This window comes from Marasmius oreades, chromosome 10 (genome assembly GCF_018924745.1).
Source record: "Marasmius oreades isolate 03SP1 chromosome 10, whole genome shotgun sequence".
Lineage (NCBI taxonomy): Eukaryota > Fungi > Basidiomycota > Agaricomycetes > Agaricales > Marasmiaceae > Marasmius > Marasmius oreades.
This window is the reverse complement of record NC_057332.1, coordinates 2,280,186-2,295,322: the sequence shown is the minus strand read 5'-3', so window position 1 is coordinate 2,295,322 and position 15,137 is coordinate 2,280,186. Positions and strand designations below refer to the sequence as shown.

Below are 15,137 nucleotides of genomic sequence, written 5' to 3'. Positions count from 1 at the left end.
TACAGCGGAGAACGGGCTTTGCGGTCGGTCAGACGAAAACATTTTCGTTGCGGATGGTGAGGAGGCTACACACTGTTTTCTCGCCCAAATGATCACTGAACCATCGCTTCGGAATAGTCGACTTCGTACTCAAGTGTGATGAAAAAGCATTTATGCAACACCAAGCGTTATTCTCAGGGCATCAGGAAGCGTTGACATTGCATTGATAATGTGGATAGTGGGCGCAACTATTGCTGCAGCCGGAACTGCTGTTTTTATAGAGCTCGGAACAGTGAGTGTTGGTAAATCTTCCGCCCGAGGGTCAATTTTCAGATTCTCTAGGGATTACCTCGAAGTGGCGGAGAGAAGAACTACCTCGAGTTCATGTATCGGCGACCAAAATTTCTCATAACTTGCATCTATACGATTTATGCTGTCGTTACGGTACGAGACTTTGCAGGTTGCATCTGCTCTGCTCGCTTCTGACACGTTTTACAGGGTACGGCTGCCGCAAACAGTATTGTTTTTGGAGAATGTGAGGATCTGGATTGTCGACGACCCTCTTTCTATAGCTTATCAGGATCCTTCAGACACTCTACATGCCCTCGCTATAGAACCGACCAGCTTCAATGCCAGGTTTATTGCCTAGCTGTTGCTCACATTCGTAGTCCCAGTCCACGGAACTTGGCTTCAATTTGGCCTTCGGCTCCAAAATGCGTTGGGACTTGTCAAGTTCCTCATTCTCTCCTCCATTGCGTTGTGTGGCCTATTGTCTCTAGCAGGCGTTCCCAGACTTGCCGTGAAGGATGAATACGAACCGCCCGACAATTTTAAGTGGGATAAGTTCTGGGAAGGAAGCAGAACCGACGCGAATTCATTCGTGTCAGGTCTTTATAATGTGACTTGGTATGTTCTTTGTACCTATGGACTCTAGATCTCTTCTTGGCTGACCCCCGCCATCAAGGTCGTTCATTGGTTATTCAACCGCAAACTATGCTCTCTCAGAAGTTCGCGATCCCGTGAAGACAATCAAACGTGCTGCGCCAATAACCATGATTGCCGTCACTGCGATATATCTCTTCTCTAATATTGGTTATTTCGCCGTGGTATCCAAAGGAGATATCCTTGGGAGTAAGCGCATAGTTGCGTAGGTGTTTCTTTTCAATGCAACGCGCGGTTCAACTGACGGAAGTCTGGATAGTGCGCTCTTTTCCGAAAATTTATTTGGGGAAGCAGCAGAACGAGTGAGCATAAAGCTATAGTCGAGGCAGCCTCTAACGATGTTGCAGACTTTAAGTGCGTTCGTTCTCAACCATGGGCAACCTTCTCGCACGCCAATTCGGTGCTGGCCCTGATTGTCTTTTTCGGAAAGCGATTTTCCTTAAAAACGGATGTCATGAATACCCATATCTGTCATAAGCTCGAGTGCAAGAAAATGCAGTTCTACCGGCCTCTTCAACGCAAATCATCAGCGTTGAAAGTACCACCATCCCTCCTATCCAGTCAACTTCAAGATGGGAAACATTCCGAGTGTGTGTAATACGCCCAGAGGAGTATAACGATACCGAACACCCCGCAGTTGGGATGTAATGGATACTAATGTGTTCACAATTGCGCTGTAGTAGAGTGGCGTTACGACAAATTCCAAAGCCGCCGCACATCCCGGGACGGACGAGAATACTTAGCATCCGGGCCGCTGCAAATGCACATGACAAATCACTCGAATTTTGAGCTACAAATTCCTAATGTCACAGTTATAAGGATAACTTCTTAATCTTAAAAGTCCTTTGTTTTTCACCAGCTTCTCGTCATCTAAACGGTACCAGAGTTGATGATCTTGATCACCTTGTTCGTCTTTCCGGAAGAGGAGCCGTAGGACTCAATTTTCTTGACAAGATCCAAGCCCTGAACGACTTCACCTAGAGAACAAGACCAGAGAAGTTAGTGATCTTCATCGCCACAAAGAAGACGAATTGTTCACCGAAGACGACGTGCTTGCCATCGAGCCATGACGTAACAACAGTGGTGATAAAGAACTGAGAGCCATTGGTATTGGCGCCGGCGTTAGCCATGGAGAGGAGACCAGGCTTCGTGTGCTTAATCTGGAAATTCTCATCTAGGGCGCCAATCAGTTTTTCTCTCATCGATGAGATGTAATGAAGACACACCAGCGAACTTCTCGCCATAAATGGACTTTCCACCAGTACCGTTGCCTTTGGTGAAGTCACCTCCTTGGAGCATGAACTGAGGGATGACACGGTGGAAGGTGGAGTCTTTATAACCGTATCCGTGTTGGCCGGTGGCGAGCTCGCGGAAGTTTCTGGCGGTCTTGGGCACTACATCGTCGTAGAGCTTGAAGACGATCTTACCAGCGGGCTGGTTGTCGATGGCGATGTCGAACTAAAACAGGCGATCGTCAGCAATCGATTGGGTAAGGTCGTGTATGAGAGAGAAAAGGATGAACGTGATCTATAACATTGAGAACAAGAAGGGCAACTCACGAATACGTTAGACATGGTATAAGATGGGAGTAGAAGTTTGAGTGCGGTTTCCAGGTGTCTCGAAGCTGTTCTCCCGTCGGCAAATACCGAGCAGATGATCAATCGATAAATCATGTGATATGATGGTAATCTCAAACGTTCCAAAATTCCAAATCAGTGAAGGAAAGGCCATTTGTACATCCAACCCAGTTGTGGGTGAGCTCACTGAGCATTGGTCTTATTCCAGCCTGATGCACACCAGGTGAATAGTCGGATAGTTCTGCATTCGTGTTACGACGTAAGAAGGATTTGCCACAACCAGGCCATGGCTCCAATGAGTCTATAGCGAGTAGTAGGGAGCGCTCAGAACATCCAGTAGTACGTGTCTGTCTGGGCGAAAAAAGGCAAGTTGTTAGTACATAAGTTATGATTACAATACATACAAAGTATTCTGGTACTTGATACGGTATCAATGTCTACAAAGGTATACAAGTTTTCTCCTATCCAAGAAAACAGCCATTACCGTAACATATACTACTATTGTTCTCCCAGTGTTCGAAATGGAAATGAGCAACGACCGCGTCGTGCTTTTTCATATTATCGAGTCGTCATTCCGAATCTCGGTCCTAGTAGTCTCAGAGCGCAAAGGTATACTAGGGATTCCGAAGTCGTTAGAGTTGAATGTATCGAGTTCCACGTCCGTGCTCGTGGTATTACTCCCGAATACCATGTTTCCAGTAATGGACATGGTTGAGAGCAGGCCCTGGTTGGGCGAGGAACAATGTAAGTTGAGCATTAGGCGGGACATTAAGGTCGTTGCGATGCTAAAGTACGGACATTCAACGGAAAGAAGCCGAGAAAAGATTTTGAACGAACCAACTTGAGAAAGTCGATAGTGACCCTCGATTAAAGGGCTGTATTTGACGTGATTGAGCTTGCGATTTTTGAGGGGGAAAAACTAGGGTGTGAACGTACACCGGCGAACTAGGTATAATCCTGTGAGGAGAGTTTGAGCTAGAAAGAGGAAGACACTCACATAGAACGTCAAGATATTCACGAGGTTTGCAAGAGCCATAACGCTAAGGTGGATAACACTATATGGCCCAGCTGAACTTCCAGATTTTGACTCGGAGAACTCACGCATAATAGATCGCGCCTGAAAAAAGCGAGAGACATTAGCCGTGTCCAAATGTTCGTCACCGACGAAAAGAAACGCACCATCGCGTAGTATCAGGGACAAGAGTGGTAGATATACACGTCCTTCTGTCATTACTATACCGCGACGTCTCGGTCGCTCTCTCCATGTTTTGTGAAGGGTTAGCACGAAGAGAATCGTGTCGTAGACAAATAATGCTTCCCATGCTGCTGCAAGTCCTGAGGGTAGAGATGGAGGAGGCGACGCGAGTGCTTAGATCGCGTTCAAATGTCAACTGAGTAGATGAACTCACGGATAGCCCTAGCATCCAAGAATGTTATTGATCCCATCTTATAGGTATGAAAGAAACTGAACGCGAACTTACGTCGTCCGTGTCAGTCCAAGATGGCAGCCAGAACTTCCGATCGAGGGTGAGGGATCCTCTTGTCCGAATAAAACGTACTATGCCGACCACGAATATCAGCACATCGAAGACAGTTGAATAGGAAGAACTCAAAACATACACATGCTACGCCTGCCAGTATCGCACCGCTAGTCAACATGTATGCCAGGACCTTCTTGCTCTGCGAATAGAGAGCGTAGATCCGTATGGTGAGAAGCACTAGTCGCCTCGTATGGTCAATTCCAATTCGCGTAACGACCGAGATGATTTGGAAGGAGCGCACCGCCAACCAGAACTTGATTGAAGATTAGCAGAATCTGTCGATATAGAGTGAACGTTCTACAGCTGAGGACCGGGGACTTTCTCAGTATATAGGCAAGACGCGAGGTGAACGTATCAAACCTCTGCAGATTCAAGTAATTAGTGCGACGCATACCCAGATTCAATGGCATGAGCTTACGGATTCACTTAGGTTAATGAAAAGGAGCGCAAGGACGGATATGTTGGCGAGAGGCGTAAAATAGCGATTCAGGAAGAACCAATACGAGCTTGAAATTTTAGATCGTTTCCAGACATATTTCACTTCGTCGGCTTTTGTAATTCGAGAGATTCAAGATGAACGGTCATTGTTGATATTGGAAGCGACATACGGAGTGTGATGATGTGGTCCCAAAACAGGAAGGCTGGAAAAAATTCAATAGATGTCAATGGATGTCAAAGTCAAACAAAGATTAACGCACTGATAGCAAATAGATGAAGGTAATTATCGATTTGACTTCATTTTGCGGACGGTGAAAGCATTTCATTGAAGTAGATCGTCAGTTATGTGGTAAAACATGCCAACAGGATCTGTGTCGAAAAAGCCTGACGATGGCTGCTTACATTTGTTCCAACGTTGAAGCAGCTTCATTATCCATCGCGCATTGAAGTTAGAATTGGGGTGAGAGCGGTTCCAACGCCAGTCGTTTTGAAGGTGAAGGGGAAGAACGAACAGGACTGGGCGTGCTCGCCATCCCGGCGCTGCTACTAAAAGGGATGGATTTCGCTAATTTTGCCAACTTTCACACGTTTGCCAAGTTCAAACGATAAAGGACGCAAATTGAATGATCATCTATCTTCTTGCTATCTTCATTGCCTGACGGACCAAGAACGGCGGAAGAACGAAGTCGTAAAGTTGCAAATTATCTCTTTACAAGAATGGTCAGATGGCCCTGCAGATAGGCGACAGTCACTTACCATCACAAAACAGAAAGATGCAGCTCGCGAATACGGGAACTCGAGAAATTCAAAAAGGTACGTCGTGAGACTTTGACAGGCACGCCGCATCGCTCATATGATCCTACTTATTGCCCTTCCAGACGCTGCGTTACCGGTCAAAGAGAGGCTATCATTAGGAACAAACTGAGGGTCTATCCAAGCCGTCAACAAGCCGCGACATTGGATCTATTCGGCTGTACTGTACCGAGTATACACGGGCGCGATGGATCCCGCCTCCTCTTTGCGCGGTGCGTTGAATCAAGGTTGCTATATATTAACGTGTTCATATTGGTAAAAGTGTAAAAAAGTGTAAAAACCTGAGGAAGCCGAATCCGAGTCGGACTATTTGTGAGAGGAGTCATTTCTTATCCGTCCAAGAACCTGATCGAAGGATGGAAGAGATATTCTGGGGTGTGAGGTCGTATTTGCCGCCTGTTGATGATCAGACTATTCCCAATGAACGAAGAATAGACCACGCTCAGTCAGTAGCTTAATGTTAATGCTGAATGAGAAGGATTAAGCCCTCTTCGGGCGGGAGGTCGGAATTATTCGACTGTACCTACTAGATATGGGCACGCCGGATCCCACTTCTTCTCTCACAGGGGGCGTTGAATCGATATTAACACGTATCAACAATGTGGTTGTATTGGCGGCTTGGTAGAAGCGTAAAGACATGAGGGGGGGTCGAAATACGGAAACTGTTTGTCGGGACCCTTTATATCTGACCCAAGGACCTGATCGAGGGATGGGAGGGATATTTCGGAAGGTGATGTCGTGTTGGTTACCTGCGAGTCGTAAAAGACGCGCCGGAGGTTGATCATCAAACGATTCCCGATGAGCGAAGGATAGGCCACACCCAGACCAGTTGCTAAATCAAAAGTATTGGGCTTCATCGACAGTCAGGTTACCGGTATCCTCCTGATAAGTACAAACGCACGAGTGAGTCAACCCATAGGGAAAGATTGATAGCGTATATTACGCAACACCTATGAATGGAAGATAAGTTTGCATACTGCTTTGATGGGCTAGATGACCAGCTTCACCCACCCCATGTAATAGCCAACCGAATCTCGTATGAGTACATCTTGTAGTCCGACTTGAAAGCCTGCCCAAGTCACAAACTGCTGATTTGATGCTCTTAGGCGTTCGTATCCCTTGTTGAGAGCCAGACAACATAATAAACATTCGTAGCTATATAGAGACGAGAATCGGTCAGGCCCGAAAGGTCGAGGTACGAGAGACATACGCCAACAACGTCACCCAGAAAGCCCAAAAATTCGACGCCACGTTCAGTACTTGACACTTTGAAAGAGGTCCAACAGCGGTCCATTTAACTGTAAGAGTGAACAAGATCTCAGACTTCATCCATTCGCATTTTAGAGATGAGAACTATACTACCTTGCCCTGACCTGGCACCATTGATAAAGATAGCGATAATTGCTCCGAGTTGGATGCAGAAGGAAAGGATTAGAATGATCTTGATATGAAGGCTGCGCTCGTACAGCGCAAACAACCGGAGCTGCAGAATTACTGTCGCACGAGGAAAACGGTAAACACAGGAGTAACATGACCTAGAGTGCACGTACTCTGAACAGACCAGCAGCACGTCATCCCAAGGAAACCTTCTATGAGGAACCACGCAAAGCCTGGTCGGGGAATCAAACTAAGACGGTTATTCGGCGAAGAGGACGACCCGCCATTGCTCACATCTACAGGGAATCGCGTTATATTCGCGTCAGTCGAGTATGAATACGGAGGGTTGGACATCGAGACAAACGCCTGAGTCTAGTGAATGAGCGCCAGGATAACACGTTAAGCCCCCCAAAAACTCACTGAATCAGGCATGGGATGCGACAAGGAGACTGTTCCCAGTAGGGGTCTGTTTTAGTGACGACCCAGCTATCCGCAAGTTCACGCGACGTACCGACAACCCCACACCTAGATTAGAGGTTTCAGCAGAAGCTTGAGTTTAGATTGAACTCGTAACATACAGAGTGACCAGGATAGTGAGGTACCGGCTCTTTGGTAACTGTTAGGCGAGATTGAGTAGGTATAGCCGTATGTACGCACCATATAAAAGAGACAGGTCGCAAACGAGCAGGGTTTATTCTGAAGAAACTTCATCAACTCCTTGTATACGGGAAACATCGTTTGCACCGACCCAAAAAAGTTCTCGCTATAGATAAGTGTTACAACCTGAATTTGCAACAAGTACGAACACCCACTTCGTCTTCGAGAGTCAACACTGCAGTCCGGTACTGATGAAGCATCCAGAAACGATCGTAATCAAGTAGAACTCACTAACATCCCATAATAGGACTGCCAACGATCCAACTAAGAGTGCCATCAGTATGCCATCGCATTGATAGTCCGAAAACCACAAGACCTCGAATGGAATTTCCCTCTCGAGCCATGTGCCAGGTTCGCAAGAACCCATCCTCGTCTGACATCAAGAATTCCAGGTCGTTGCGCAGCGTCTGTGTTCAGAGGGGCGGAACTCTTGAGGAAAGGAGAGGGAAAAGAGAGTAAGAGATGCGCACACGCACTCGAGCTTATGACAGATATGGGTATTTATGACGTTTTGTTTTTATAGAAAGTCACTTCCCGCAAAAGATAATCAGGTTGTACAGCGTGGGTTCCAATGATCTGCCTAAAACGGGATGCAAATGTTCGTTGTCGCACGCAGTGGTAGTTGATCAATTGATGACAGAAGAAAAGAGGCAGGAAAGTAAAGCCCTTGCAGTTCCCATGGAAATTTGGATTCTCTCCAGCTGACCAAAAGATTCACATTATGCTTGCGTATGACACTTCACAGGATACTGACCATGTATGTCCCAATTTTGACGTGACAATACGTTTACCAGAAGGGCCTGCGTCGGAAGTCAACGAATCAACGCAAATTGAAGGGAAAGGAGGAATCTGACTGAGCGAAGAAAATAAACCTGAAGTTCATGTTCATCAAAGACTTCTAGATTACTGTTTTCCGAAAGACAAATCTAGAGACACCATCATCTTGTAAGACCCATTCCCGATGAAGTTCGTAACCGCGTCTCCTTGGGACCCAAACTGTCTTGAGGTACCAATAAATAATTCCAATGATCGACAATCCCAAGGATGTAACAACATGCGACTAAGCAACGAGAAGGGGTCAATGAATATAAATGGAGATGTTCCGGAAATCACTACTAACCCAGTACGGAAGGCGATCGTATGTTCTGGCATTAGATGCCGGTGGAATGAGGGGCACAGCGACGAGAAACACATTCGAGATGAAAAATGATACCACTACCACGGTATGAGCACGGAAAGGAGGCTTCCATTCCCAGCTGCGATAGGCTGGGGTGTACAAAAGTAACAGTCCAAGCGAAACGAACAGGTTGACAACAGCCACAGAATAGGATGATACTGCCGGAAGGCGGTTAATATAAGATTTGATCGACAAAGATGAGACTTACGGCTGATCATGAATAAATATGCATCACTCGCAGGAGGTAGTACCATGAAGGCGCAGGATAGGAGGTACTGCGTAAACAGACCAGCGAGGGGCGCGTTGAATGGCTTGCTGCTGGCAAAAAAAGACGACCACGGCAACAGCCCCTCGCGACCAAGCTCTTGGATGACTGTGGGGTATGTTAATAGGTCAATATAAGGAAAAGAACTCATTGCCTACCTCTGCTGGCACCGAACTGGCTTGCGAGAAGGTTGCCCATGGTTGAGAACGCGACGAACGCACTTAAAGTCTGCAGCATCGTTAGAGGCTGCCTTGACTACAGCTTTACGCTCACTCGTTCTGCTGCTTCCCCAAATAAATTTCGGAAAAAGAGCGCACTATCAGACTTCCGTCAGTTGAAACCGTGCTTTGCATTGGAAAGAAACACCTACGCAACTATGCGCTTACTCCCAAGGATATCTCCTTTGGATACCACGGCGAAATAACCAATATTAATGAAGAGGTATATCGCAGTGACGGTAATCATAGCAATTGGCGCAGCACGTTTGATTGTCTTCACGGGATCGCGAACTTCTGAGAGAGCATAGTTTGCGGTTGAATAACCATTGAATGACCTTGATGGCGGAGGTCAGCCAGGAAGAGATCTAGAGTCCATAGGTAGAAAGAGCATACCAAGTCACATTATAAAGACCTGACACGAATGAATTCGCGTCGGTTCTGCTTCCTTCCCAGAACTTATCCCACTTAAAATTGTCGGGCGGTTCGTATTCATCCTTCACGGCAAGTCTGGGAACGCCTGCTAGAGACAATAGGCCACACAACGCAATGGAGGAGAGAATGAGGAGCTTGACAAGTCCCAACGCATTTTGGAGCCGAAGGCCAAACTGAAGCCAAGTTCCGTGGACTAGAACTACGGATGTGAGAGACAGCCAGGCAATAAACCTGGCATTGAAGCTGGTTGGTTCTATAGCGAGGGCATGTAGAGTGTCTGGAAGATCCTGATAAGCTATAGAAAGAGGGTCGTTAGCAATCCAGATCCTCACATTCTCCAAAAACAATACTGTTTGCGGCAGCCGTACCCTGTAAAACGTGTCAGAAGCGAGCAGATGCAACCTGCAAAGTCTCGTACCGTAACGACAGCATAAATCGTATAGATGCAAGTTATGAGAAATTTTGGTCGCCGATACATGAACTCGAGGTAGTTCTTCTCTCCGCCACTTCGAGGTAATCCCTACAGAATCTGAAAATTGACCCTCGGGCGGAAGATTTACAACACTCACTGTTCCGAGCTCTATAAAAACAGCAGTTCCGGCTGCAGCAATAGTTGCGCCCACTATCCACATTATCAATGCAACGCCAACGCTTCCTGATGCCCTGAGAATAACACTTGGTGTTGCATAAATGCTTTTTCATCATACTTGAGTATGAAAGAGTCGACTATTTCGAGATGCACACACCCGGTCCCAATAATCCGATTGAAGATTAGAAAAACGGCACTATAAAGCCCTGAAAATGATGACGATGAACGTTCAAGACGATAAAGAGAAAAAGATATCACAACGCACCTAATTGTCGTTTGCTCTTCGGAACATTATCGAATGACTCTCCTGTAAGCTCTTCATCTTCACCAGAGACTACATCTGTAGGTCCCAGGAGAGGATCTCGTTCCGATGCCATGTGGTATGGCAACCGGGGGGTGGTGATGGTGGTGGGAGACAAACCATGATGCGTGTCCTTCCTCTCGATTACCACGGCGATCGCGCAAGAACTTCCTCTCTCGTCGCCATTCTTCTCGGTTTCACGGAAATTTTCCAAGAACGTGTTACGAACCGCATGGGCAGTACTTGCCCATGGAGGAAGTTGCCTCTCGCGCTTCTTATTCATATCTACGACGTGCATACGGACTTGTCACCTCATGAGAAGACACTTGAAGGGTTTAGTGAAAGTCCAGTGAAGGCGGAGTGCATCAGGGATGGGAGGGACATTAATGTTTAACCCGTCTCAGTGAAAATGCGATCCAAGTAGGTATATATTGGAAATATTCTCCTTCGGAGGACCGTCCAGGTTCGATTTTTGCTGCTTGTAATTAGGACAATCTGGGAAGGATAAGTAATAGATCTGGGGTCCAACTTTCGACGCTGTGAGCACCCATTATTGGACATGTATCGATCCGCTGCCAAGTTGCCAAATGTGCACTAAAATTTTACCGAGATGGCGATCTTCCGATCCGTCTTTCCTAAATTTCCTACATATGTAGTCGGAATTAGTCGCCAGTGGGTGCGACGTGCGTAGTTCCAGCACGTGACTTACGCAAACAGCCTCTCGACGACGGATCGGAGTCATTGTTTAAAATCTTCCAAAATCCACCTGTATTTCCCTTTCATATTTTTTTATTGGGCACATGCACTTACAGTTTTAATTATACAGCATTTCATGTAGGCAATATCCTGGCCTGCCCGTTGTGAACGTGCATTGGTAATTTCAGGGTCGCTCTGCCAACACTTGCAGGTCCATTGGGGCTACTTAAATTCAAATTCATAGGAATCATGAACAACGTTCCTTCGGCTGTGCAGGCCCCAACCTCTTCCTCGCGGTCTCGTACTCTTTTCGTTCGGTGTCTGCAGGACAGTCGTAAGGTCCCTTTCAATCCAAGACCAGGCTTGACGCCCTGGCTTATTATCCTACACTATCCCCTACTATTATTCTCACAGATAGAAGGAAACTTATGGACGCACCCCACCAGAAGGAGCTGTTCATATCAAGCTCTGTTTTCTTTGCGTTGCAGTTGACTGGTGGCTTGGGTCTCTCTCTCCTCGCAATCATCGTTGCCGCATTTCCGAACGTCAATCGACATCCAACCTGGTTCAGCTTCTGCATCTCATGGAGTATGAGTGCCATCTCATATTCCTTACTACTCCTCGCGGGACAGAAGAATAGGGCTCCGATATTTCAGTTGTGTGCGACTCAAGCAGCGTTGGTATATTCTGCGCCTGTTCTGTGCGTCTTTAATATTCTCTTCTATATGTCGATCGGCTGATCGTGATTACAGAACCGGAATGACGACCTTTGCGATGTTTTTCCATGTCAGTATCCACTTGAATAGGTTTCTCATATTCTTATCGACTCCATTATAGGTATACTTAACGATCCACACGGCTCTAACGAAGGCAGACTTATCCCGTATAAGAGGACTCAGAAAACTGGTGAGCATGTTTAGTCGTTAACGAAGGTCATCGAGCTAACGATGTAACCGCAGCTCATCATCACGCCCTACGCTAGCTGGACCATATCCTTCGTCGCCCTTCTTGTTGTGAGTGCAAAAGACTTTGATAATCGCGAATCTAAAGAAGATATGTCCTATGGTGTAGTTCTCCGCGATTAAACCGGACTACGTTCAGATGGCCGACAACGGCTATTACTGTAACTTCTCGACTCCAGTACCGTAAGTCGTTATGAACTAAACCATTTGTTCCATTTCCCTGATCTATTACTGTAAAATTCTAGGAAGAGAATATCTGCCTCAGTCTCGTTCATCTTTCTCACCGCCATCGTCGCCTTTGAAGGTAGCTCTTCCCGAACTTTGACACCATACACGGTCATCTCATACAGTCGTACATACCTGCTCAGGGATAATCACTGTCTGCCTTTACCGACAATGGAGGCGACTATCCACTATTGGCCCCAAAGCAGTGAACATGACGATCAGAGTGCTGATATTCGGAATAGGAGCTATCCTAGCATGGATGTAAGTTTATGCGCTTTTTCACTGATTTGCCACTCTAACAAACCCTGTCGGGCAGCCTTTGCATTATCTACTTAATCCCAGTAATCGTTGCCAGTCCATCTATTGATATCATCCTTGCGATCCGTATGTATCCCCCCACCCTAAGCTCAGGCCGTATCTTCAATGGCTGACTCAATCTTTCCAATTCAAAAGTTCCGTTTCTTGGGCTAATCATCTTTGCTACTCAATCCGTAAGTTTCCTCTCAACGTTCTCTTGAGCGTTCTCTGTCAGTACTAACCACGGCATACTTAGGATCTTTACCACGGGCGAGGTTCGAACCGTGCTAGCAGCATGTCGTCCTCAAAACTCACCGAGATACCTTCTGCTACACTTTGAAAGGAGTGAAAGTCTAAGAAGAGTACGACTTGGGGAGTCAGTACTGAACGTTGAACGTTCTGAATGGTCGGTAATGTATGATATTGTATGAAGAATGAACAAATGCACCGATGCACCGATGCGTTTTCAAGGCGGATGAGAGGTAACACTGTTCGATAAACCGCAACCGGGAATGTATTAGGTAATGCCTAGGAGCCTACACTGTTCTCCTTCTCCTTCTCCGAAGATTTCACATCATACCATATCCTCCTCACCCACCGTCTTCGTCGTGTTACAGCACCCTGGTAAGGAAAAGGTTGAGGTTCAACCCACGAATCATTCGTGTACACCCAACCATCTGAACAGTACAGAATGCATGAGTTAAACCGTAACTAACGAACCGAGAAAGAATTTGAGAAAAAAAAAACTTTTGACTTACCCTCATCACCACTCCCAGCCCAGCTCGCCTCCAAATCGGCTCTCCAATCTTCAGTCGACACAAAGTTCCAGCCGGGCGAAAGAGCAAAGGTAAGGTTGCTGCTACCGACAAAATCAGGTAGTCAGAGATTTCGGAAAGGTTAAGAAAGCTCGGGACTACGACCGGCGCGCACCTAACAGACCCATCCGACCCGACGCCACTCCATCCATCCCGTCCTCTCGTCCAGGAGGCCCTCTCACCAGACCGTAAATTACTCTTGCTCCATCCCGTAACAGGACTAACATTCGTCACAATCCGGCTCAACCGTACGGTAGGCTGAGGACCAGACGTTTCGTCATCCTCAGTTACCGTTCCACTTCCAGAAGACGAAGACGAAGTTGAAAGCGACCTAGCCCTCGCCAAAGCTTGAATTCTATCCAACCTCTCGTTTTCCCAAAGCTCGACTTCTCGAATCTCGCTATTCCAACACTCATCGGTGAGATTGTTGTCGTCTATGAGCCTCTGAACCGTCCATCGAAACTTTTTTCTCAGCGACGTCTGGTTCAGTTGGATGAACTCGGGGATTCTGGTTTTCCATTTCAAGGGTAAGAGATGTCTTATGGTTGGAGGGAGACGGAGAGTGAAGACCCAGGTTGTGACTCTACGCTGGGCAATGTATGTTGTGATGAGGCTGTAGATGTATGGATGGAGAAGGATGACGGGTCCAGCACCAGCGACCAAAGCAACGAGGCGGAATGGGAAGTAGGGAGAAGTGACAAGGAAGAGGGTTGGTAGGAGTGTGAGTACGAGGAAAGTGAGAAGAGGGAGGGCGTAGGGTGATTTTGGTTTTGCGGTCTCGGAGCCAGGGGCCAACGAAAGATGGGAGAGATGAGGGGTGACCATGGCGTGGGTTGTTGCGCTATTAAATCATGATCAATTTGAAGTCTAACATGCAGTGATGGGTCGTACTAGAAGCCCATCAGATTCTGGATGGCTTGGACATTGGCCTGCCAGTCGATGTTATCCTGTGCAACAGGGGGAGGCAGTGGTGGTGTTGAGGTATTCGCGTTGGTCTCAGGTGGTGGTGGTCCAGCCGCAGAGAATAAAGTTGGAACCGGCGGCGGTTTGGGTTTCGGGTATCGACACGTCGAAAGCATGATTCCAATAAGGCCAAGATGGGGTAGAAGCAATACCAATTTCGGGAAGTAACCTAAATGATATTAAGCAGTAGCCCCGGAGATAAGCCTATAAGACTCACAAATGAAAGCGTATATCGCAAGCCATGTGCAAGTCATTCTCCAGCCTCTCCGCCAAAATACAATTTCTTCAATCCTATCTTGCAGCCAAAAGACGGGTCCGACACGTTCAACGAACTGTTTGAAGTTCACAGACATGATGGGTATTGATAGTGGGTCCCTGTTCGAGAGCAGCACGACCGGTTCGCGCTGATTGAAGTACCTTTTCGTGCGTTTCCCACCTGGGTTACTGCCACTGTTCCCACTTGTACCTGCAGCTGGAGACGTTCCTTGAGGGCTGGTAGGCACTCCAGCAGACGACAACAGCACTTGTGGTATCAAATTGAAGGTAGAGCTGGTCACGAAACCTTTCAGGATTGGTGAGCCCATGCTGCCTGCAGAGTTGGGAGAGTCGGTATCATCCTCAGATATAGATCGTGGTAGAGATGTTCGTATTATTGGTGAGGATTTGCCCCTGGAATTACTTTGCTTTCTGAGTTGAGGTGAAGAAGTTCGATGAGTTCTTGTGTGGAGGAGTGTTGCGCAAGGAGGAATAGTGACGTAGTTGAATGTAGAGGTCATTTTGTCCGAGTTCACTGATTCCATTAGCGTCTTATTAGTGAAGGTTGGTAACAACGATGTCGAGATGATGTGACAGTCCTCCATCACCGTGACACAG

The 15,137-nt window shown here is 46.9% G+C and overlaps 8 protein-coding genes across 9 annotated transcripts; 3 read left to right on the top strand and 5 right to left on the bottom strand.

Annotated features, from left to right (window-relative positions):
* Positions 1–208: 208 nt before the first annotated feature.
* E1B28_002767 (uncharacterized protein) lies at positions 209–628 on the top strand (the record flags this gene model as incomplete). Its single annotated transcript, XM_043159712.1, has 4 exons — positions 209–271; positions 322–423; positions 478–514; positions 570–628. The coding sequence occupies 4 exons, from the start codon at positions 209–211 to the stop codon at positions 626–628; spliced, it is 261 nt and encodes an 86-aa protein (XP_043003317.1).
* A 64-nt stretch (positions 629–692) lies between these two features.
* On the top strand, positions 693–1,334 carry E1B28_002766 (uncharacterized protein; the record flags this gene model as incomplete). The annotated part of the gene is made up of 4 exons (XM_043159711.1): positions 693–706; positions 944–1,126; positions 1,181–1,223; positions 1,269–1,334. 4 exons carry the CDS (start codon positions 693–695, stop codon positions 1,332–1,334), a joined length of 306 nt encoding a protein of 101 aa, XP_043003316.1.
* Positions 1,335–1,791: 457 nt separating this feature from the next.
* PPI1_3 (cyclophilin peptidyl-prolyl cis-trans isomerase Cyp2) lies at positions 1,792–2,511 on the bottom strand (the record flags this gene model as incomplete). Its single annotated transcript, XM_043159710.1, has 4 exons — positions 2,481–2,511; positions 2,148–2,379; positions 1,961–2,095; positions 1,792–1,898 (listed from the first exon to the last, which is right to left on the bottom strand). Exons 1-4 carry the CDS (start codon positions 2,493–2,495, stop codon positions 1,792–1,794), a joined length of 489 nt encoding a protein of 162 aa, XP_043003315.1. The 5' UTR covers positions 2,496–2,511.
* Positions 2,512–3,172: 661 nt separating this feature from the next.
* E1B28_002764 (uncharacterized protein) lies at positions 3,173–3,944 on the bottom strand (the record flags this gene model as incomplete). The annotated part of the gene is made up of 5 exons (XM_043159709.1): positions 3,173–3,283; positions 3,496–3,538; positions 3,600–3,615; positions 3,678–3,833; positions 3,908–3,944. 5 exons carry the CDS (start codon positions 3,942–3,944, stop codon positions 3,173–3,175), a joined length of 363 nt encoding a protein of 120 aa, XP_043003314.1.
* A 1,929-nt stretch (positions 3,945–5,873) lies between these two features.
* Positions 5,874–7,402, bottom strand: E1B28_002763 (uncharacterized protein; the record flags this gene model as incomplete). The annotated part of the gene is made up of 10 exons (XM_043159708.1): positions 5,874–6,141; positions 6,192–6,240; positions 6,302–6,445; positions 6,501–6,588; positions 6,653–6,784; positions 6,841–7,033; positions 7,088–7,116; positions 7,179–7,192; positions 7,246–7,274; positions 7,325–7,402. 10 exons carry the CDS (start codon positions 7,400–7,402, stop codon positions 5,884–5,886), a joined length of 1,014 nt encoding a protein of 337 aa, XP_043003313.1. The 3' UTR covers positions 5,874–5,883.
* An 820-nt stretch (positions 7,403–8,222) lies between these two features.
* E1B28_002762 (uncharacterized protein) lies at positions 8,223–10,589 on the bottom strand (the record flags this gene model as incomplete). Its single annotated transcript, XM_043159707.1, has 12 exons — positions 8,223–8,384; positions 8,445–8,659; positions 8,710–8,874; positions 8,925–8,994; positions 9,040–9,082; positions 9,137–9,319; positions 9,378–9,693; positions 9,749–9,785; positions 9,835–9,936; positions 9,986–10,109; positions 10,163–10,211; positions 10,271–10,589. The coding sequence occupies 12 exons, from the start codon at positions 10,587–10,589 to the stop codon at positions 8,223–8,225; spliced, it is 1,785 nt and encodes a 594-aa protein (XP_043003312.1).
* A 443-nt stretch (positions 10,590–11,032) lies between these two features.
* Positions 11,033–12,936, top strand: E1B28_002761 (uncharacterized protein). 2 transcript variants are annotated; one of them, XM_043159706.1, is made up of 11 exons: positions 11,033–11,336; positions 11,417–11,702; positions 11,755–11,788; positions 11,840–11,908; positions 11,962–12,015; positions 12,074–12,147; positions 12,210–12,268; positions 12,333–12,450; positions 12,506–12,573; positions 12,643–12,680; positions 12,743–12,936. In XM_043159706.1, the coding sequence occupies exons 1-11, from the start codon at positions 11,252–11,254 to the stop codon at positions 12,824–12,826; spliced, it is 969 nt and encodes a 322-aa protein (XP_043003311.1). In that variant the 5' UTR covers positions 11,033–11,251; the 3' UTR covers positions 12,827–12,936. The 2 variants fall into 2 exon arrangements, with proteins under 2 accessions (XP_043003311.1, XP_043003310.1); XM_043159705.1 differs by having other exon boundaries at positions 11,033–11,702.
* A 33-nt stretch (positions 12,937–12,969) lies between these two features.
* On the bottom strand, positions 12,970–15,096 carry E1B28_002760 (uncharacterized protein). Its single transcript, XM_043159704.1, has 5 exons — positions 14,482–15,096; positions 14,193–14,433; positions 13,417–14,142; positions 13,245–13,342; positions 12,970–13,163 (listed from the first exon to the last, which is right to left on the bottom strand). Exons 1-5 carry the CDS (start codon positions 15,062–15,064, stop codon positions 13,015–13,017), a joined length of 1,797 nt encoding a protein of 598 aa, XP_043003309.1. The 5' UTR covers positions 15,065–15,096; the 3' UTR covers positions 12,970–13,014.
* Positions 15,097–15,137: the final 41 nt, after the last annotated feature.